General features: G+C 42.9%; 1 protein-coding gene across 6 annotated transcripts in view; it reads right to left on the reverse strand.

The window, feature by feature from the left end:
• Positions 1 to 840: 840 nt before the first annotated feature.
• The window catches only part of TFDP2 (transcription factor Dp-2), a 147,694-nt gene continuing 126,175 nt past the window's right edge, over positions 841 to 22,359 (reverse strand). For all 6 annotated transcript variants that reach the window (XM_077488579.1, XM_077488577.1, XM_077488578.1 and 3 more), the window contains 2 exons: positions 11,472 to 11,574; positions 841 to 8,793 (listed from right to left, as the gene is read on the reverse strand). In XM_077488579.1, the coding sequence (XP_077344705.1) occupies positions 8,634 to 8,793; positions 11,472 to 11,574 (263 nt within the window). In that variant the 3' untranslated portion in view covers positions 841 to 8,633. The remainder of the gene's footprint in view (positions 8,794 to 11,471; positions 11,575 to 22,359) is intronic.

Below are 22,359 nucleotides of genomic sequence, written 5' to 3' on the forward strand. Positions count from 1 at the left end.
ACCAGTGTCCATTCCCCTAGAGATGGCGTATAACCCAGTAAGTAATAAATATTAGCCCAACTCTGTGTTCCACGATGTATGAAAAAGAAATAGCTTTTTGGCTTGTGGTGCTCAGATGCAGTGTAAATTCACGTTAGGCTCAGTTCACAGTGCCACGACCTAAAAGTCATGCAACTTCGGGAATGCCTGTGTAATCTTCCTGTAATGTTGTATCCAAATCACATTAAGATGAGGATTCAACTTGGAAGCAACTTTCATTAAAGTCTATATGCACAAGTTGCCCGACGATGGGGCTCTGCGTGGATCTGAAAGGTTGCCGCATGTGTACCTTGTGACCATATAAAGCTTTTGACCCTGCTGAGGAATTCTTGGTGTGTTGATGACATTTCTCTATTCAAGTCAGATTGACGTCGCCTTGAAGTTATACCAGAACCTTTTCTAAAGTTGGAGCGACTTCAGTAGTGCTAATTAAGAAAGCTCTCATTGACTAACATGGGATTTCAAGCGTCACACAACTTGGGGTCTCACAAGTCGGATCCCAAGCCGCGGCAGTGTGTACCGAGCCTTAAAAAATATGGGTAAGCACCAATGAAAAGAAAAACACAGACTAACATATGCAGGGGCCCCAAAGGCTGCAGGTTAGGCACTGGAGATTTTACAGATATTCAACAAAGACCTATTCTTTTATCAAGAAATTCGCAGCAGCTTTTAATTGGATCCCTTTTTTGGTTAGTAGGGCTGAATGCTGGGAAATCAAAGTGCAAAAATGGCCTGCAGGCTGGATTTTTAATTCATAATTAGTTACGAGTAATAATCGTTTCCAATAATGAACAGAAAACATGAAAATAAAAATATGTTTACTGAGATAAACACTTCATATGGTACACAGTTTCTTGGAAAGATAATGAGCATTTACAGCATTAAATACAACAAACCCTCCTCACTACCATACAAGCCACCAGTTAGACTTTCACCTCAGTCCTCGGCAGCGATGGAGTCAATAGCATAATTTTGTCACACACTGGCCATAAAACATCATCACACCGCTGCAGAGATATAAATATTTCAAACAAGCAAAACCCTTTAAGATAACAAGCGACCCAAAAATTTAGCTTATGTCACCTGCACAGAAGCAAAGTTACTTTGCACAGAATGTTAAAAAAAAAAATAAAAAAAAATAATGACTTCTCCCAACTAAATCGAAAATTGGAGGGAAGAAATGTGTCCTTTCCCATAGTGGCCTGGCATTCAGTTCAACAGAGAGCAACAACTGAAATCAGATTGGCTGATATAGGTGACAGACCGTGATATGCCTCCATTTGTTTTTAGTTTTTTTCACAATTCAGCCCAACTTGCCTAAGTAGAAATAAAAATATGAAAAAAGCCTGTGCTGCCCAATGTAGGCAGTAAGATTCCAAAATTAAAGTGGAACTAAACCCAATGATTTTAAATGCATCTATAGCCAAAACTTTGGATTTACTGCTATCCTGAGCTCTGTCCAAGAGATTCCACCTTCCTTACTGTCCTAGAGGTTCAAACATTCCCTTACTTTTAACTCCAAGGCTTCATTCACACCTGCATATGGGTAATTTCTGCATGGAATGCAGGTCCTTGCTAGAAGATCCTATGTAAAACACTCTACGTACATTTAGGTGTGTACAATTCTGCAGATTTGTACAGCCCCAGACATGGCTGTGTCTTACTCTTATTGTACACTGATAAACGCAGTGCATGTTTGCCTTTGTAGACAAAGATGTGCGTATGACCCTGTTGATTCCTATTTTGTTCGGTTTAGATGTATACAAAACTATACTCTGTACACATACACATGAATGAGCTCTTAAAAAGTAAGTTTTATTCCGGCTATGTCCTCACTTCCTGTATGATACAGGAAGTGAGGGGAAATCTCTCCAACAGAGCCCCAGACAGCAGTAAACTCTGACAAGGGGAATCCTTCCCCACTCCATCCTCTAGAAAAAAATGACAATGGATACACTTGCAGTGATGCTCAACCTGTGGCCCTCCAGCTGTTGCAGAACTACAAGTCCCATCATGCCTCTGCCTTTGGGAGTCATGTTTGTAACTGTCAGCCTTGCAACGTCTCATGGGACCTGCAGTTTTGCAAGAGCTGGAGGGACACAGGTTGAGTATCTGTTTTAAGAGCTTATTCATACTCAGAGCGACATATGATTTGACCGCTCTTCAGAGCATTTGACAGGTGGCGAGGAGTTGTTGTACCACCTCCCCACTGCTGACTTTAAACTCTTGTATCCTGCACTAGTGTGCTGCAACGGCGTGCATTGCATGCGGTTACAGGATGCTTGCAGTGACCGCATTCACTTTAAAACAACAGGAAGTATACATGTGTACACGCCCCGCCGCTGCAGCTAAAGAGGGCAATGATTGGGAAGAGGAAGGGGGGTTTTACTGTCCCCCAAACACTAGTGCGAACGAGCCCCGTTACCAAAGCAGTTGCAATTCATGGCACACCACAGTTGCAGTGCGCCGATGTCAAGGTTAGGGGGGTTTAGTTATGCTCAAAATTTTTCTAGGCTAGAAGGCTTCTAGAGGACATGCCAATAGCAACCAATCAGGATCCTCGTTTTATCTTCAACTCTGCACTGGGGAAATAATAGCTGGAAGTGAATGATTGCTATAGGAAGTAAGAATTTTTTTTATCACATTTTTCATACCGAAGCTCCTAGGTTACTATGAACACAAGCATGTGATTGGCTGTTGCAGACATTTGTATTTCTAACTTTATATATACGAGCACATGTATTCTCATGTATTGCCTTGATAGCTCTTATAGAATGTAATACTTACAGGGGATGTTAAAGTGTACTTAAAGGCAGGCCATTTTTGCTAGTTTATAATAAGGTAGGTAAAGGTTAAAAGATAACCAGATTTTTTTGTAAATACCTGTTGATCTTGCCAGAAATGCAGTGTCCTTGTCACTTCCTCTGAACTGATCTTCCTCGAAGGAATATCTTCCTTCCTAGTTGTTATCTTTTGTAGACAGCCGATTGCCCTGCGCTCAATGTAATGAGGATGAAGAGATGCAGACCTGTTTATAGTCTACATCAGGAGAGCAGCCAAGCGTGAAAACCATGGCTCCCTCCATAGATGCAGTGGAGCAGTAATGTAACCACCCACAGATAAGAAGCATGTTATTTACAGGATTACCGGGTCAAAATAAAGCAAAATAAGCTTGAAAAAATCAAATGCAACCACCAAGGACAAGTATACTGCAAGATATTACACTTTTGGTTGTGGGTTTAGATCCACTTTAAAACTCATATCAGGTTATTTTTGCTTTGGAGATTTCTCTTTACTTCCCGTTTTAATGATGCAATGACAGCGAGGGAAATTTCAGTCTTAAAAATTGTCACCTGAACATTTGTTCCCGATTTCCTTCACCTCTTGCTCTCATAAAATTCCAAAAAGTTAGGATTCTCCTCCACTATCTGTGTTGGGATGGTCATCAGGACAAAGTGGGGTGAACCCCCCAGAGGGGACATTGACAGCAATGGAGACTTGGCAGTGAATCTAACCCCTCTTCAATATATAAAAAAAATATTGCATTTACATACACTTTAAAAATCTGTTATGGGGACTTCTTGGACCAAGAAGCAATTTGTAAACAATATTCCTCAATGGACCAAAGAAACTTATTTTATTAAATTCTTATTTGTATAATAAAACTTTCTGATTTATCGGTGGATATAGAGAGGCAAGGCTATGGAGAACAAACAAGACTTCATCTAACTAAAATGAAAAGGTTCTACTTTTATCTCATAAATGCAAATAAACCCACTGGAATATAAAATAAATTATACAATTTTAGCCATAGTTTAAAAGCCAAAAAACTGTAATTTAAAATGTCCAGCCTTTAAGAAAAGGTCCTGCTCCTCAATCACCCTACGACAATCATTGAAGGGAAGGAGAAGAGTATGTTAGGAATTCTCCCAAGACTGCCAATGACAATTTACTAGCTACTTTAGCCATACATAAAGATAATTTGTCAAATATTAAATGAAAATTCCAATTGATGTATTAAAATGCACATGCTTGGCTTTGGCGCTGAGGTGCGGGTGCGCCACTCATTACTGGTTCAATGCATTGGGTTTCTAGTCAAAGTGATCTGTACCTCAGTACGCATGCTGCTTAAAAATGTGCAGCACATAGATCTGAATCAGTCCTAAAAGAAACTGGTCATGAGGCTGTCTATACTCCCCTGATACTGAAAATACTAGTTGCCTGGCCGTCTCTGGTTTCAATATTTTCTGGAAGAAAAAACAATAATGGCTCTTGTACTTTTTCTAGAAGCAGAGCCCTTTATTCAGAGTGATCACAATTGTCTGAACTATAGTAGCTATGAATTTTAAACTTTAAATACAAATCCTACTGGTTTATAGTGATCATTTGCTGGCTCTGATCATGTACACTTTGAATTCTTTTTAGTAACAGTCCAATGTTTAAAACCACTGTATTGTATTGGTGAAAAAAAAAATGATATATCTGCAGAGAATGATACTCCAAGTATGAACATCATTTCTAAACGCTTCTTTATGTGCCTACAATGCTATAATTGTTGTGTGTGTCATCAGATTTTTAAATATTGGCCCATGTATGGTCAACCAACCATCTGGTTGAAGGGTTAATTTACATAAACTGAAAACGAGAAATGTACTGATATGATAGGGTGATTCCAATGTTAATTAAGCAGGCACTGTGTGTCTTCTTTTACAGAGAGATTCTCAGACATGCATAATTCAGCAGATTTGTATGTTGGATGGGAAAGTAAATAAAGGATGTACATGTATTGCCTGCATGCACTTTCTCACACTGGTGCTATAGAAATAAATGGTAAGCTCAATAGATCTCTAATGCAGAGCATGTAGAGTGTCCACAAGACTGAAGAACTTCCACATTGCGGCAGTTTAATCAAACGTATATATGATAATTATTCCATTTGATTCTTTTCACCTATACATGGTTGAGTATGGTGTACTTTCAAGAGATCATGCAGCAGTTTCTGAGTATGAAAGTGCACAGCCAAGGTCTTACATCAAGCTTAGGCTTAATTCACACCAGCTTCAGCTAGCAAATGCTAATCCAAAGAGCCACGTGTACAGGACACATTTATAAAGCATACAGAAAGTACCAAGGAGCTACATTGAAGGCAAAAAAAGACAACCGTCATTTCTTGTACTTAGCCGGCTGATCAAAAAAAGAAAAATGAACTAATTACCCCACCCACATAATTACGGTGGATGGAGTAATCCTTCCCGCTGCAATACTGTATTCTGAAAGCGGGACTCCATCAGAAAACCCTGATCAGCGCTGATCGAACAAGAATTTTCCTTCATTCCCATTTAAAAGAACCAATTGTTAGATTGACTTTTCTCTAGCAGGAACAGCCAGCCATAGATGGATTGAAATGCAGCTGGTCTCTACTAAACAGGCCAAATTTTGATCCATTAATGGCCAGTTTAACTCACTGACCTATAACAGAATAGATCATGAAGTCCAGAGTTCCTATCTGTGTCATTGTTCTCAATCAGTGACTCAAATCACTGAAGCCTGATAGAACAGCCAGGCCAACTAGAAGTCAGTAATGGGCACCTCCCTATTTTAATGTTGGCTTTACTTGAAGCTTTAGGAGCTTCTTATAGCGGTTGGAAGTTTGCTAAAAAGCTTACGCTACACATTGATCTTCAGATTGTCTTGTATGATACGAGGCATATGTAAACTAGGCCTTATTGTGTGGTCAGATGGAAAAACCAATGTGCAGAACAGTCTAATTTGACAGCAATGGTAAGCAAACCCCCAGACTGGACTGAAAACTCTCAAAATCCCATACAACATTCTGTGAGTACATGTCTCTTTCTCTCATGGTGTGTATGTAAAAAAATGAGACACTGCCCAAATCTCCATCCTTTCTATTAGTCTACTGATATAACACAAAGGGACTTGCAGAAAATACCATGTTTATTCTATGGGAGGGAAATGGAAATGTGGAATTTTAGAGGAAAGAAAAACAAAACAGTGGCGTTAATAGCGTTAAATTTGTGGTAATATAAGGCTACAGCAGGTTTGTGATGTAAATGATGAAATTATGGAATATAAATGAGAAGCAACTCTACTACAGCCTTAAAAATGTCACTTATTCAAATGTGTTGCTGATGACCTCCCTGTTAGTACCAGGTTAGTGCCAGAATATTCCACCATTATGCTGTGGAAAGTAGGACCGACCCTCTGGAAAATGTATGTTTAGACAGTATGGGTATACATGGATGTAAGTAATCTCTTCATTGGCAATATACAGTGTTCTCTGCACTGCTAGCAGAAAAAATATAGAATTGGGTACACGATACCAACCAAATCACTGCTTTAATGGCAAGGGAGATGTATAGATATATCTATAGATCTCCATACAAGAAAAAAAGGGAATGCAGCTTAGGAACAGGACAAATGTAGGTCAAACATACCCGCCATTGTACCCTAAATTGATCTCTGAAGCATCGCAAACTTATATAAATATGAACTGGATACACCTGAAAGTGAGCAATACTATCCCATCGGCACAAGTCCTAAAACAGAGTAAAACTAACATTTTTTAAATATTGCTGTCAGGTAGGTTTTTATGACAGAAGAGACCCTACCAGTCTCTTCTGTCAAATGCTTCCCTGCGCCTGTCCTGTATTGTACACTGAGCTGCGCACGCACCACTCATCGTACAATTATGGCACTGCTCTGTGCCTTGATGATGTAACTACCATGCACATGTGCAGGAGTGATGTCATCGCGGCTTAGCCATTCAAGCAGACAAACAGACGGAACCTGGATGAAATGCCAAGAGAAGATGGTAGCTCCTGGAACCAGGAGTGCCAACAGTGCAACACTGAAGGGCATAATTTGACAGGCAAGTCTGTGATAATGTGCTAATATGTAGTGCATATTAGCACAATATGACATAGACCTCCTGGGGGTCCATTTAATTAAAACAAAAAGTTTAATTCCACCTTAATCTATTGCTGCCCATGTAACTTACACAACAAAACAACCATCACATGAAAACCATTAGCTGTTACTATACTGGTACAGCAGCCAGAAAGATGCAGGTTAAGCAGATCTTGCATTTCAGGTGTCTTATGTCTGCCTTTCAAACTACCATTAAATCTCCAGTCTGAATATCCAGGATGGGATGTTCAATACACATTGAGTATTGATGTCAAAGACTGGCATTTTATGGATTTAAAATTAGGATATCTATAGGTCACAATGACGGCAGCCATGATGGATATCACCCAGTATTAATGGGAACCTGTCACGGACCAATAGATATGTGCAAAAAGACTTCAACATGCTCGATCTATGGCAATAAACCTGCATCTGTTCATTGAATCACTATACTGGAACCAATTGGAAAAGTCTGGGAATGGATGCTTCTATCGGAGCCTTCTCACAAGGTGCTTAGCTTTGACACAGTGCCTTGTTTATGAGAATGCCCTCTAGCAGTTCACTCTAATGACTTAAAAAAACTTTATGCAGAAGTTCTCTTGTATTCCCCTTGAGCTCTGCCTCATCACACAAAATGGCTGTGTCAGTTTTGTGCCACATAGACAAAATGCACTCACACACCCTTTATTTTAATGGAAAAAAAAAAAGAATCCAAATTTGTTAGCAGATCACTGTATAGTGAAGATACCTATGCAACATTGCTGAAAATGACGAATCAGTGAGTTTTAAGCATTTTGCTTCCACCTTTTGGTTGTAAGATGGTTGAAATATTACAAGATAAGCCCTCCCAAAACTTAATGAATTCATTGGCATGAGATGTATAGCTCATTTTTTGGCTTTTTAAAACACTCAGGATACCAGTCAAGCATTCCTTGTAAGACCCAGCTGGAAGAGGATGGAACCACTGTTGAGCATAATGTTATCAGAAGCTGAAGGGTGATTCAATCCAGCTACATCGGCACAAAACAGAATTATATTTGGGAGGACTTACCCTAAAATAAAATAAAAATAAACTGAAATTCTATCTTTACACAATTAGGAAAAAACAAAAAACAACTGTCAATATAATTTGCCATGGCAGCATAATCTTCCCTTTTGAACATCAACAAGGATGATCCTAAAACGTTAAGTCCTTGTGTTTTCGGCAATCGGTCGACAGACAGAAATATGTCCCCCCCCCCCATTTCTGCAGAAGTCCGTACATAGCAGCATGTGTTCCACAAGTCATTAAAAGGCATTTTGCCTAATGTATCTAGATGTTCCATATCACTGGAGTGGCCTTAGGCTTGAGATAGGAGTTGAATAAGTCATTGCTGCAGCAGTCCTATCTTAGGAGCAGTGGAAATAAATCACTTCAAATACCCTGCACGTGATCCTCTTAGATCCAGCTCAAACAAAACTAAACAGAGTTGCTGGTGCGATCTGAACATTGCTTGGCAATCAAGAGGCCATCTTGAAGTACTCTGCACATATGACTGCATCCACTGCTTCTCTTTATAGAACTTAGTCTTTGATCTCGATGGGATTCATCGATATTTCTCTGGAAGACTAGACTAGGAGCACACGCTTACATATAGCTTCGCCCGTGTGCACAACATACAACCATGTTACTCCAGAGAGGAAGAATCGTCGTCATCATCCTCTTCATCATCAAATGAGCAGGGGGTTTCCCCCCGGGATTCAGTGTAATGGGATGTTCCTGAACTGGAGTGGTGGCTGCTGTTTGTGAGAGATACTTCTGTGTCGAAAAATAATCCTGGATTCATGCTGTGTGGATATACAAAAAAGAAAAGTAATAAACAAAGGACAAACTCAAAAGTTAATTTAAGAAGTTAGTCCAGTCAGCAATAAGAAACCCATTAATGTGAGTAATTTGTTGTGTCAGATGGATCCAGTCAATCAGCAGTTACTACTTAATTCATGTTCTAATACAGTAGTCTCCAAAATGCAGCCGGATGTGGCCCTTTGCTTGCCTCTATCCAGCCCTTGAGGCACTATTTCATCCACAACTGACACTAATGATGCGGCACTATGCCTTCCACTGACACCAAGGATGGGGTGCTATTGCTCCCACTGATATAAATAGGGCACTATTCCTTCCACTAAAACCAATGATGGAGCATGGTTTACTTGCACTGACATTTGGGCATTTTCTACTCCCACTGGCCACAGTCCGGCCCCCCATAAAGTTTGAAGGACAGTAAACTGGCCCTTTGTTTAGAAAGTTTGGAGACTCTTGCTCTAATACATTGAGAATACAGGAGTCCCAGACACTACTCTCACACTCAAGCAGTGGCCTGGGTCCCCAGCAGTTCAAATACCAGTTGCACACTGCTCTATTCACCAGCACTCTAGCCTTCCGAACTGTTCTGCTAACGGTGCAGGGGAGGAAAGGGGACTGCGGAATACCAATCCTGCTGCATTGTGTGAGAGTAATGGCCTGACTTTCTAATATGCTGCCCACAGCATTATGCTTTGAAGAAAAGATAGTTTCACTAAGAAGCAATGAATTTTTCCCTTCCAAAAAAGCCCATTCTATCTGCATTTGCATATCTGCAGTGACTGTAAACTAAGTTAAACGTTGTCCCATATTCTCTGTATCCTATGTGCAAATTCATTATTCCTTGTAGCAAACCACATCAACAATTACACAGACATTTCAATGCCTAAATGTAAAGGGCATTTCCACACATCTTTTATTTCCAGTCCTTAACTGATCTCCACCCAACATGCAATTTTTTCGATAAGCTGTACAATGGGAAGCCTGAGTAACATTTCCTGTTAAAATAGCCATGTGCTACAGCATTGAGTAAATCTGCTAAACTGCAGGGAACGCTGGGCCACACAAAAGTTTCTTTCAGTATTATAGTACTTCTTAAAGGATAAGTTCACCTTTCATAACATGTTACACCCATATAAAGGGTGTACCATGTAACATGTTAAAGATACAGAAGCCACACCCCTGGATCCCCTGTTTTAACAGAGTTCTGTGAATGGATTAACTACAAGTACCAACAGCCTTTGCGGCTGTTGGCTTCTAGTTCTTGATGAACTGCTCAGGGCGATGTTGAGTGCTCTAGGTAGTTCATTGATGCCTCCCATCAGTGTGTAACCACCTGCCCGTATGAGGTATGAGCAGACAGCTTATACAGACCGTCTGCGAGATTCCTGCATTGCACCCGCGATCAGCAATGCTTTGAAGGCTCCTAGTGAAAAAAATAAAAATAAATACACGTTTTTACCTGCAAAAAGATGTGCCATTTTTTTATATTTCCTGTTCCCTGGAACTTTAAATTAATCATCCAGGTAGCCAGTAGCCCTAAACCCAGCTCCAGATCTTCAAATTTCTATTTAATTTATATTTAATCAAGGAGAGCCATGCACTACTGGTTTAAAAATTGAAGGTTACCATCAGACATCAACTTGTGTCCTGTTTGATCAATCTGAAGCTTGGATAAGGATAAGGATGGGGGGGATATCTACCCCATGTATGAGCTGCTAAAAGCAATGGCGAGTATAAAAGCCCCAAACGCCTGAGGTCTATGGCATGGGATGGAGTGTTACAAGAGGTCTAAACTAATTTCCAAAAGTAAACTAGTATGTCTACAGAGATGATCATTAGAACTTCCTTTGTGATCATATTCGTTTAGAATGCTATGAGCAGGGCAATAGGTTTAACCAGCAGTGGAATTTGTGAGTGCCTTGGTACCCTGGTGATGCTTCCCCCATTATTGCAGTTGCTGGCAAATCCTGGCTATCAAAATGACAGACAGGAAAGGTTGCATAAATACAGAGGCTATTAAAGCTGCTGCTGTCAAAGATCCTGTTTCTTTAATGCAGGTTAAGCAGCATAGTGCTTTGTGCTGTCGAATCTGTATCTTTCTATGCTGTAAAAAACCTGGTTTATCCTGTCTGTTCCTGTATCCCTCTATGTAAACTGACCATGGTAATCAGGGCTGCTGATTCATGATTGACGTGGTCAGTTTACGTGCCTCCATCATCCCGCAAGTCTCTCCTCCCTCTCTGCGATCTCCTCCCTGCCCCTCCACTCCTGCCGCTATTAGTAGCTGGCAGTAAAGTCAGAGTAGGATTATTGCCAGCCCCTCTGTCAAACCAAGATATACTACACAGTGTAAATGTTTGTTTAAATTGATCTCAAGTACCCTTTTTCAGATCACTGAACCTTGCGCTGCTCTCCTCCCCCGATCTAAGTGCTACAGTGGGAGGGGCTGAGTGGACAGCACAGCAGTCACACGATCTCCCAGCACGTTATAGGGGGATCTCAGCCCCTCCCACTGTAGCACTTAGAGCGGGGGAGGAGAGCGGTGGTAGGTCACGTGACTGCACAGAGATAACCTTATTATTTATTTATTTAGACAGAAGATTCTAATTCTAGCTTACCAAAGATTTGGACTCCTAAAACACTCAATTTGCTTTATTCATACCTTGTCTGTGAATAGGTGTTCGAACCCGCAGCAGGCACTGAAGAACACTGTGATGCATTGAAATTAAGACCTTGTTCCACCCAAGAGTTTCCTGTGGCCATCTCTGTTATACAATAAAATACAGTGCATATGAGAAATCTTCAAACAGGAAACATTTAAATTATAAAGTCAAATTAAAAGTATTCAAAGTATTTTTTTTTTAAACATATTTTCTAAGAGTAGACAAAGATTATAATCCCTGCCTTTTTTTTCTATGTCTTTGCTGAGCAGATTTACCCCTTTCTATGTGTCCTGGTGACCATTGTCACTGACAGAAACTGATGGGAGATTCAAAACTATACAGCTATCACAAACACAGGAGGTAAGTGGAAATCTTCCAATGGAGCCACCGGTTTGGGTGACAACGGTCCAGAACACCTACAACAGTTTTGATGAAAATTGAGGGGTATGCATATCTAAAGTTTAAAAATATAGTTTTGAATACATTTTGTATCGCTTTATCACAATATCTGCAAGATGGAGCGGCAGTAGCTTTATGATTCTTATAGTAGTGGAATCACTTCATGAACACCAATAGCACTGACTAAGCACAACTGCATGCATGGGGTTTCTACACGTCAATGCTAAAATACTGCAAATGTTTTATTAACATTTTACAGCCAAAAAGGTGACAGGCATTTCCAATATATAAAATTCAGTTAAGAGGCTCCGTGTAGTTTTTGGAGGTCTTGTCCAGCTATACCATTACTATCAGCTTTACGTACCAATGCATGCTTCCTAAAAACCCCAATTACTTTCTATCCATTAAACAGATTTAAATTGTTAGAACAGGCCTGACACTGATTGATGGCAGGGGGAAGCAACTAAAATTCTAAAGACATTGATGCAAAGAGACTTAAATAGGTTAGTTTACAGAAGGTGCCAAACTAATGCACTGTATTTGAGATCCTAACTTATGTATGGGACAGTTAAAACCAATCAAATGGTCCCCATCGACAGGCTGTTCCTACAGCTTCAGCTACAGGACTAGTGTGCTCATAGATCACATACAGGGAGGTAATAAATATCTCTAGTGGCCGCACGGTGTTCATGGGCAAATTTTTCATTCAGGGATGACAGACGTGTCAATAAAAATGGCTATTAGGGCACTTGGCATTCCTTATGCTTCAATCCAATTATGTTTTCTCTCTACCTGCATCTGGCCATGCATGAGAAGAAACCTCTGACCTCTACTAATCATCCGAATAGCCTGCAGGACTGCTCATAGCCTATGGGGTACATTATGTAAGCAATATCAGAGTATTACTCCAATGTACTTAAATGACAAGTCCTAACTAACCTATACTCTGAGAATATAGAGGATACCATTGCAGACCCCCCCCCCCCCCTTCTGATTGTCATGCTGATCCAATGGCTCCAATAGCTTCTGAGTTCGTCACCTGGTACAAGTATACAGATCAGGAGTCTTGAGTTCGCTATGACTTCCCAATCTAAATGGTGGTTCCTGATGAGCGGTTAAGTATTTAACTCAGGGACAGCAGGTTAATGAGCTTTCTTGAAGGAGGTCAGCAGATGTAGCCCCCATATTTGTCAGATGAGATTTCCTTCAACCTAAAATGTCTTTAGGACAGTCCTCTTATCCCAGTAAGCACAAGTCCTGTTCTTATCGGTCACCTATGTCATTCCACATAGAGTGAGCTATTAAAGTTAGGTTTGGTTGTACTGTTCTGCAAGACCTTGACAATCTGGAATTTCATAATAAGAGCTAAAGACAAATTGCTCCTAGTGGAGGCTGCGCAACACCCTGGATGTTAGTGGGAAGATCTCAAGCAGTTAGCAAGTTGTTGTGAGAAATGACTGGCCTTGGCCTAGTCTGTAATAAACACACACCAAAACATCTGTCGATATGAGAGGCTCTGCTCCACTCTACATCACAGCCGCTGCAAGAGTAATGGCTATAAAGCAGGGGTCTCAAACTGGCGGCCCTCCAGCTGTTGCAAAACTACAAGTCCCATCATGCCTCTGCTTGTGGGAGCCATGCTTGTAACTGTCAGCCTTGCAATGCATCATGGGACTTGTAGTTTAGCAACAGCTGGAGGGCCACCAGTTTGAGACCCCTGCTGTAAAGCCTCCAATTCATTTCCCAGGAAATGTTATTATAGGGAACATTCCCTTCAATTACAAATAAGGGCTACTGTGTGTTTTTCATTACCAAATACTTGTAATATAATTATAAGCAAGGGTTTATTTTTCATGGAGGACCTAGTTGCATGCCTATTTATAGGAACTGCAATAAATGTCATAAAATGTATAGGTTTCAACAGTAATTCTGCATACAATTAACCTTCAGTTTATAAAAATGCAATAACAAAAAGAACCTTTTATGTGGATTAACTCTATAACATGATGTCCCATAGAACTATGCTGTCGGACCCTGCTACAGCTTCCAGGGCATCATTTTTTTATATTTTATTTTAATTAGTTATATATTAATTAAATGTAATGCTGCACTTTCTGTTTTTTGGGGGGAGGGGAGGGTTATTTCTGTTTGAGCACATAAACTGAGATCTTGCAGAGGTATGCATACAATGGCAAATAAACATTTGACTTGAAATAAGACTGAATAGACTGGTAAAGGCACTAAGTGAGTTCAGCACCCTGAAATGTATCTAATATAAACATCAATTCATGACACATGAAATATAACACCACACTCTAAGACCCCTTTCACACTGGGTCGTTTTGCAGGCGCTATTGCGCTAAAAATAGCACCTGCAAACTGACCTGAAACAGCCGCTGCCGTCTCTCCAATGTGAAAGAGGGCTTTCACACTGGAGCGGTGCGCTAGTAGGACGGTAAAAAAAGTCCTGCTAGCAGCATCGTTGGAGCAGTGAAATCAATGGGGCAGCATGGTTATACCTCTGGCAAAGCGCCTCTGCTTTGCAGTGGTTTTTAACCCTTTATTGTCAGCTAGCAGGGGGGTAAAACCGCCCCGCTAGCGGCTGAATAGCGCCGCTTTACCGCCGACGCTCCCCCCGTCCCAGTGTGAAAGGGGCCTAACCTTAAAGAGGAGCTCCAGTCTCCCCCATACATTTTTAAAGTCAGCAGCTACAACACTGTACCTGCTGACCTTTAATATAAGAACACCTACCTTTTCAGGGATCAAGAGTTGTCCTCACCCAAGCCGATTCTTCAATCAGCTTCGGGTCCAGGCACCGGCATCTTAAGTAAGAGGAACCGGCAGTGAAGCCTTGCGGCTTTATAACCTGTTCCCACTGAGCATGCTGAACCATGCTGCTCTTTGTTAACCACTTTCAGACCGGACCATTTTGCTGGTAAATGACCAGAGGTCTTTTTACACTTTGGCACTGCGCTGCTTTAACTGGTAATTGCGCGGTCATGCAATGTTGTACCCAAACAAAATTTGCGTCCTTTTCTTCCCACAAATAGAGCTTTCTTTTGATGGTATTTGATTGCCTCTGCGATTTTTATTTTTTGCGATATAAACGTAAAAAGACCGCAAATTTTGAAAAAAAATGATATTTTCTACTTTTTGTTATTAGAAAAATCCAATAAACTCAATTTTAGTCATACATTTAGGCCAAAATGTATTCAGCCACATGTCTTTGGTAAAAAAAAAGTCAATAATTGTATATTTATTGGTTTGCGAAAAAGTTGTCACATCTACAAACTAAGGTACGTTTTCTGGAATTTACGCAGCTTTTAGTTTACGACTGCCTATCTCATTTCTTGAGGTGCTAAATTGGCAGGGCAGTACAAAACCCCCCCAAATGACCCCATTTTGGAAAGTAGACCCCCTAAGGAAATTGATAAGAGGCATGTTGAGCCCATTGAATATTTTATTTTTTTGCCTCAAGCGATTGAATAATGACAAAAAAAAAAATATTTTTGTTTTTTTTACACAAAGTTGTCACTAAATGATATATTGCTCACACATGCTATGGGCATATGTGAAATGACACCCCAAAATAAATTCTGCTGCTTCTCTTGAGTACGGGGATACCACATATGTGGGACTTTTTGGGAGCCTAGCCGCGTACGGGGCCCCGAAAACCAAGCACCGCCTTCAGGCTTTCTAAGGGCGTAAATTTTTGAGTTCACTTCTCACTACCTATTACAGTTTTGAAGGCCATAAAATGCCAAGATGGCACAAAACCCCCACAAATGACCCCATTTTAGAAAGTAGACACCCCAAGCTATTTGCTGAGAGGCATGTTGAGTCCATGGAATATTTTATATTTTGCCACAAGTTGCGGGAAAATTACAAACTTTTTTTTTTTTTTTCACAAAGTTGTCACTAAATGATATATTGCTCACGCATGCCATGGGCATATGTGAAATAACACCCCAAAATAAATTCTGCTGCTTCTCCTGAGTACGGGGATACCACATATGTGGGACTTTTTGAAAGCCTAGCCGCGTACGGGCCCCCGAAAACCAAGCACCGCCTTCAGGCTTTCTAAGGGCGTTACAGTTTTGAAGGCCATAAAATGCCAAGATGGCACAAACCCCCCCCAAATGACCCCATTTTGGAAAGTAGACACCCCTAAATTTAGGGGTACACTAGTGAGACTAGGTAATAAATGGCGGGTGCCCTGAAACTATAAAAAAATAACTAACCAACCAGCGTCACCTGTAACAGTTATATGGTGATCACTGGTGAAAGGGTTAACTAGGGGGCAATCAGGGGGCTTTATGCGGTAGTATATGGGGGTCCCTGGCGCTATAAAAAGCTGCGGCGAACCTAAATACCTACCTGCCTAACTAGCGTCACCTGTGACACTAATACAGCGATCAGAAAAACGATCGCTTATTAGGCTGGGTTCACACTGGAGCGATGCGGGAACGCCACGAATGCGCGGCGGGTTCCCGCATCGCATGCCTCCCGGCGGCAGTTCACACTGCCCTATGCGAACTGCTGGGAGTGTCAGTGAAATGTTAATGACACCCCCAGATCAGTTCGCATATCGCAGTGCGATCTGCAAACTTGGATCGCATGGTGTGAACACCCATGCGATCCGATTCTGCTGCGGACCAAAAAAAGGGTCCCGTGCGAGTTTGCGGCGGGTGCGACACGAATTCAGCCATACTATCTGTATAGCTGAACTTGAATCGCACAGAGATCGGATGTGATTTGCACTGCAGTGCGGTGCGAATCACATCCGTTCTCATAAACCGCTGCAATGTGAACCCAGCCTTAGTGACACTGGCGACGGGGGGTGATCACGGGGTTAAACCTTTATTGGGGGGGTTAGGGGGTACCTTAGAACTAAAGGGGGCTAACCCTAACTGCCCTAACAGTTATTAGTCACAAATGACACCCGCTGGGTGATCAGGGGGTTAAACCTTTATTAGGTAATAAATGGCGGGTGCCCTGAAACTAAAAAAATAACTAACCAACCAGCGTCACCTGTAACAGTTATATGGTGATCACTGGTGAAAGGGTTAACTAGGGGGCAATCAGGGGGCTTTATGCGGTAGTATATGGGGGTCCCTGGCGCTATAAAAAGCTGCGGCGAACCTAAATACCTACCTGCCTAACAAGCGTCACCTGTGACACTAATACGGCGATCAGAAAAATGATCGCTTATTAGGCTGGGTTCACACTGGAGTGATGCGGGAACGCCACGAATCCGCGGCGGGTTCCCGCATCGCATGCCTCCCGGCGGCAGTTCACACTGCCCTATGCGAACTGCTAGGAGTGTCAGTAAAATGTTACTGACACCCCCAGATCAGTTCGCATATCGCAGTGCGATCTGCAAACTCGGATCGCATGGTGTGAACACCCATGCGATCCGATTCTGCTGCGGGCCAAAAAAAGGGTCCCGTGCGAATTTGCGGCGGGTGTGGCGAATGGCTGAACTCGAATCGCACAGAGATCGGATGTGATTTGCACTGCAGTGCGGTGCGAATCACATTCGTTCTCATAAACCGCTGCAATGTGAACCCAGCCTTAGTGACACTGGCGACGGGGGGTGATCACGGGGTTAAACCTTTATTGGGGGGGTTAGGGGGGTACATTAGAACTAAAGGGGGCTAACCCTAACTGCCCTAACAGTTATTACAGTCACAAATGACACCAATGCAAAAAAAAAATAAAAAAATGACATTGGTGTCACTGACTGGGGGGCAGGGGTAATTGGGGGGGTGATCGGGGGGTAAAGGGGGGGTGTGAGTGTGCCTGGCATGTTCTACTGTGTGTGTAGAGTGTTGGTGCAACTCACCGATTCGCTCTCCTCCGTGTCGGAACGAAAAATACCGACACGGAGGAGAGAATACATCACTTCCTCTCCTGTGTTTACATTACAGGAGAGGAAGTGATGTCACGGGGGATTTCTATTCGTCGGGAGCGATCGCGAGGGGGTGGCCATGAATGAATGGCCGCCCCCTCGTCCCGGATCGCTCCCGGACGAAAACCGACCGCCGCAGGCACCGGGCGGGGGCCCGATCGGGCCCCCGACCCGCGGGAAGGCAGGGACGTACATGTACGCCAATATGCCTGCCGGTGCCATGCTGTCGACGTACATCGTCGTGCGGCGGTCGGCAACTGGTTAATGGTCCAGCAGTCTTCTGGGACTTGTAATGTGTCCTAGAAGGCTGCGGGGAAGGAGGGTGCAAACTTTCATTCACATCTATGCAGACCAACCTTGGTATATGATCTCATCAGATTGTAGTGGGAACAGTGATTGGGGTAATAGCATTAATATCCACTAGCCTGTAACATATTCTCAGTTTCAGACTGTCTTCCGCAGCATATCCCCAGCTAAAATGTAGCATATCCACACTCTCTATGCCCCTGTACACACGGTCGGAGATTCTGCCAACCAAATCCGTCTGATTTTTTCCGTCAGATTTAGTCTGACGGATTGTGTCCGAAACTGTTGCATACACACAGTTGGACTAAGTTGTCGAAAAATCCGATCTTTCAGAACGTGATGACGTAATTTTGTTACGATGGGACTGGATTCAGGCTAGTAGCCAATAGCTTTGATGTAGGAATTTGATCTGAGCATAAGTGGCACTTGGTCCGATCAAAATTCTCTACACATGATCGGATTACGTCCGACCGGCCCAGTTGGTCGGGAAATATTTCCAACATGTTGGAAAATTGGGTCGGACGGAGATTCGGACGATGCATACCACACACAGTCGGATTTTCTGACGACACGGTCCGATAAGACGCATTCCGACGGATTCTCCAACTGTGTGTACGCGGCTATACCCTTATTTCCTCTATTAGGTCTGCAGTTTCTGACAGATCTTTCAAACATTACATATACTGAACATTATGTGCTGATGTTGATGTCATTGGTGATATCAGGGGCCACATTTGGGCCCCCTTTATCATAATTTAACTAGTTGCTGACCGCCGGCCGTCAAATGACGGCCAGGCGGCGCAGCTATTGTGGCGGGAGGCCGTCATATGACGGCCTCCCGTTTAAACAGGGATGCGCGCGATCGTGCGCGCGCATCCCTGTTTCTTCGGTGGCGGCGTGTCACGGAGACACCGCTCGCCACCGAAGGGGCTGTTTACCACGTGATCGGCCGTGATGAAGTCACGGCCGATCACAGATGGTCACACCCCCTACGTGCATGGCGCATGCGCGCGATCGCGCTGCGCGTGCACGTCGGTGACGGCGTGTTCCCCGGGAACACTGCTCGTCACCGACACTGGTAAACAGCCATTGGCTGGCTGTTTACCCACGTGATCGGCTGTGATCCTTTCACAGCCGATCACTAAAATGTAAACAAACCGCGGTAACGGGATGTTACCGGGTTCTCCTCCTCACACACCGATCGTGTGTGAGGAGGAGATTGCGGTAACATCTCGTTACCGCATACAGTGTACACCAAACATACTGATTGCCCCCCCCCCCCAATAAAGAGGACCTGTCACCACCCCTCATAGTACCTGTCAATCACAGTCCATCAGAGTACCTGTCACAGTCCATCAGAGTATTTGAGTACCTGTCCCAGCCCATCAGAGTACCCGAGTACCTGTCCCAGCCCATCAGAGTACCCGAGTACCTGTCCCAGCCCATCAGAGTACCCGAGTACCTGTCCCAGCCCATCAGAGTACCCGAGTACCTGTCCCAGCCCATCAGAGTACCCGAGTACCTGTCCCAGCCCATCAGAGTACCCGAGTACCTGTCCCAGCCCATCAGAGTACCCGAGTACCTGTCCCAGCCCATCTGAGTACCCGAGTACCTGTCCCAGCCCATCTGAGTACCCGAGTACCTGTCCCAGCCCATCTGAGTACCCGAGTACCTGTCACAGTTCATCAGAGTACCCGAGTACCTGTCCCGGCCCATCAGAGTACCCGAGTACCTGTCCCGGCCCATCAGAGTACCCGAGTACCTGTCCCGGCCCATCAGAGTACCCGAGTACCTGTCCCGGCCCATCAGAGTACCCGAGTACCTGTCCCGGCCCATCAGAGTACCCGAGTACCTGACCCGGCCCATCAGAGTACCCGAGTACTTGTCACGGCACATCAGAGTACCCGAGTACCTGTCACGGCCCATCAGGGTACCCGAGTACCTGTCACGGCCCATCAGGGTACCCGAGTACCTGTCACGGCCCATCAGGGTACCCGAGTACCTGTCACGGCCCATCAGGGTACCCGAGTACCTGTCACAGTCCATTAGAGTACCGAGTACCTGTCACAGTCCATTAGAGTACCGAGTACCTGTCACAGTCCATTAGAGTACCGAGTACCTGTCACAGTCCATTAGAGTACCGAGTACCTGTCACAGCCCATCTGAGTACCCGAGTACCTGTCACAGTTCATCTGAGTACCTGTCACCGCCCTTCAGAGTACCCAAATACCAGTCACCAAACCATCAGAGTACCTGTCACCAGGCCATCAGAGTACCTGAGTACTTGTCACAAGGCCATCAGAGTACCCGAGTACCTGTCACCAGGCCATCAGAGTACCCGAGTACCTGTCACCAGGCCATCAGAGTACCCGAGTACCTGTCACCAGGCCATCAGAGTACCCGAGTACCTGTCACCAGGCCATCAGAGTACCCGAGTACCTGTCACCAGGCCATCAGAGTACCCGAGTACCTGTTCCAGTCCATCTGAGCACCCGAGTACCTGTCACAGTCCATCTGAGTACCCGAGTACCTAGCTCCAGCCCATCAGAGTACCCGAGTACCTATTTGCAGCCCATGTCTCATAGAATATACGTTGGGGTGTTTGCTTTCCAAAATGGGGTCATTTTGTGGGTAATTTCACTGTCCTGGTGGTCCAGGACCTTCAAAAGTGTGATGGGTAGGAATGAAATGAGATGTGTCATTTATGCTCCTAGAACGCCTGAACGTACTACTTCAATGTTTGGCCTCTCTATGTGGCCAGGCTGTGTAAAAGTCCTACACATGTGGTATCGCCATACTCGAGAGGAGTAGCAGAATGTATTTTGGGGTGTAATTTTTGCTATATACATGTTATGTGTTAGAAATATCTTATAAATTGACAATTTTGTGTAAAAAAAAAATGCGTTTTAATTTTTTTCCACATATTCCAAAAACTTCTGGAAAAAAATGAACCGTTCAAAAGACTCATTATGCCTCACAGATTATACGTTGGGGTGTTTGCTTTCCAAAATGGGGTAATTTTATGGGAAATTCCATTGTGCTGGTACTCCAGGGCCTTCAAAAGTGTAATAGGTGGTTGAGAAATGAGATGCGTAATTTTTGCTCATAGAACGTCTGAAGGTACTACATCAATGTTAGTGCTCTGTATGTGGCCAGGCTGTGTAAAAGTCCTACACATGTGGTATCGCCGTACTCGGGAAGAGTAGCAGAATGTATTTTGGGGTGTAATTTTTGCTATATACATGCTACGTGTTAGAAATATCTTATAAATTGACAATTTTGTGTAAAAAAAATGCGTTTTAATTTTTTTCCACATATTCCAAAAACTTCTGGAAAAAAATGAACCGTTCAAAAGACTCATTATGCCTCACAGATTATACGTTGGGGTGTTAGCTTTCCAAAATGGGGTGATTTTATGGGAAATTCCATTGTCCTGGTACTCCAGGGACTTCAAAAGTGTAATAGGTGGTTGAGAAATGAGATGCGTCATTTTTGCTCGTAGAACGTCTGAAGGTACTACATCGATGTTGGTGCTCTGTATGTGGCCAGGCTGTGTAAAAGTCTCACACATGTGGTATCGCCGTACTCGGGAAGAGTAGCAGAATGTATTTTGGGGGGTAATTTGTTGTATACATATGCTGTGTGTGAGAAATAACCTGATAATATGACAATTTAGTAAAAAAAAAAAAAAAAAAAAAAAAATATTCATTTTGCAAAGAATTGTGGGAAAAAATGACAACTTAAAAAAACTCACCATGCTACTTACTTAATACCTTGGGATGTCTACTTTGTAAAAAGGGGTCATTTGGGGGGTATTTGTACTTTCCTGACTTGTTAGTGTCTCAAGAAATGAGGTACACCTGATGTACTGAAGGCCTGATCAGAAGTGATGAATTTTTAGTGATTGGCACCATAGATTGTAGACTCTATACCTTTCACAAAGACCAAATAATATATACTAATGTGGGTTATTTTTACCAAAGATATGTAGCAGTATAAATTTTGGCCAAAATTTATGAAGAAAAATTACTAATTAGCAAAAATTTATGACAGAAACGAAGAAAAAGGCATTTTTTTCACAAAATTTATGTTTTATTTTATTTATAGCACAAAAAATAAAAAACCCACTAGTGATTAAATACCACTAAAAGAAAGCTCTATTTGTGTGGAAAAAAAGGACGCAAGTTTCATATGGATACTGTGTTGGATGACTGAGTAATTGTCATTCAAAGTGTGAGAGCGCTGAAAGCTGAAAATTGGTCTGGTCAGGA

The sequence above is a fragment of the Lithobates pipiens genome, unplaced genomic scaffold (genome assembly GCF_037356315.1).
Source record: "Lithobates pipiens isolate NorthernLeopardFrog02 unplaced genomic scaffold, aLitPip1_a1.2 Scaffold_18, whole genome shotgun sequence".
Lineage (NCBI taxonomy): Eukaryota > Metazoa > Chordata > Amphibia > Anura > Ranidae > Lithobates > Lithobates pipiens.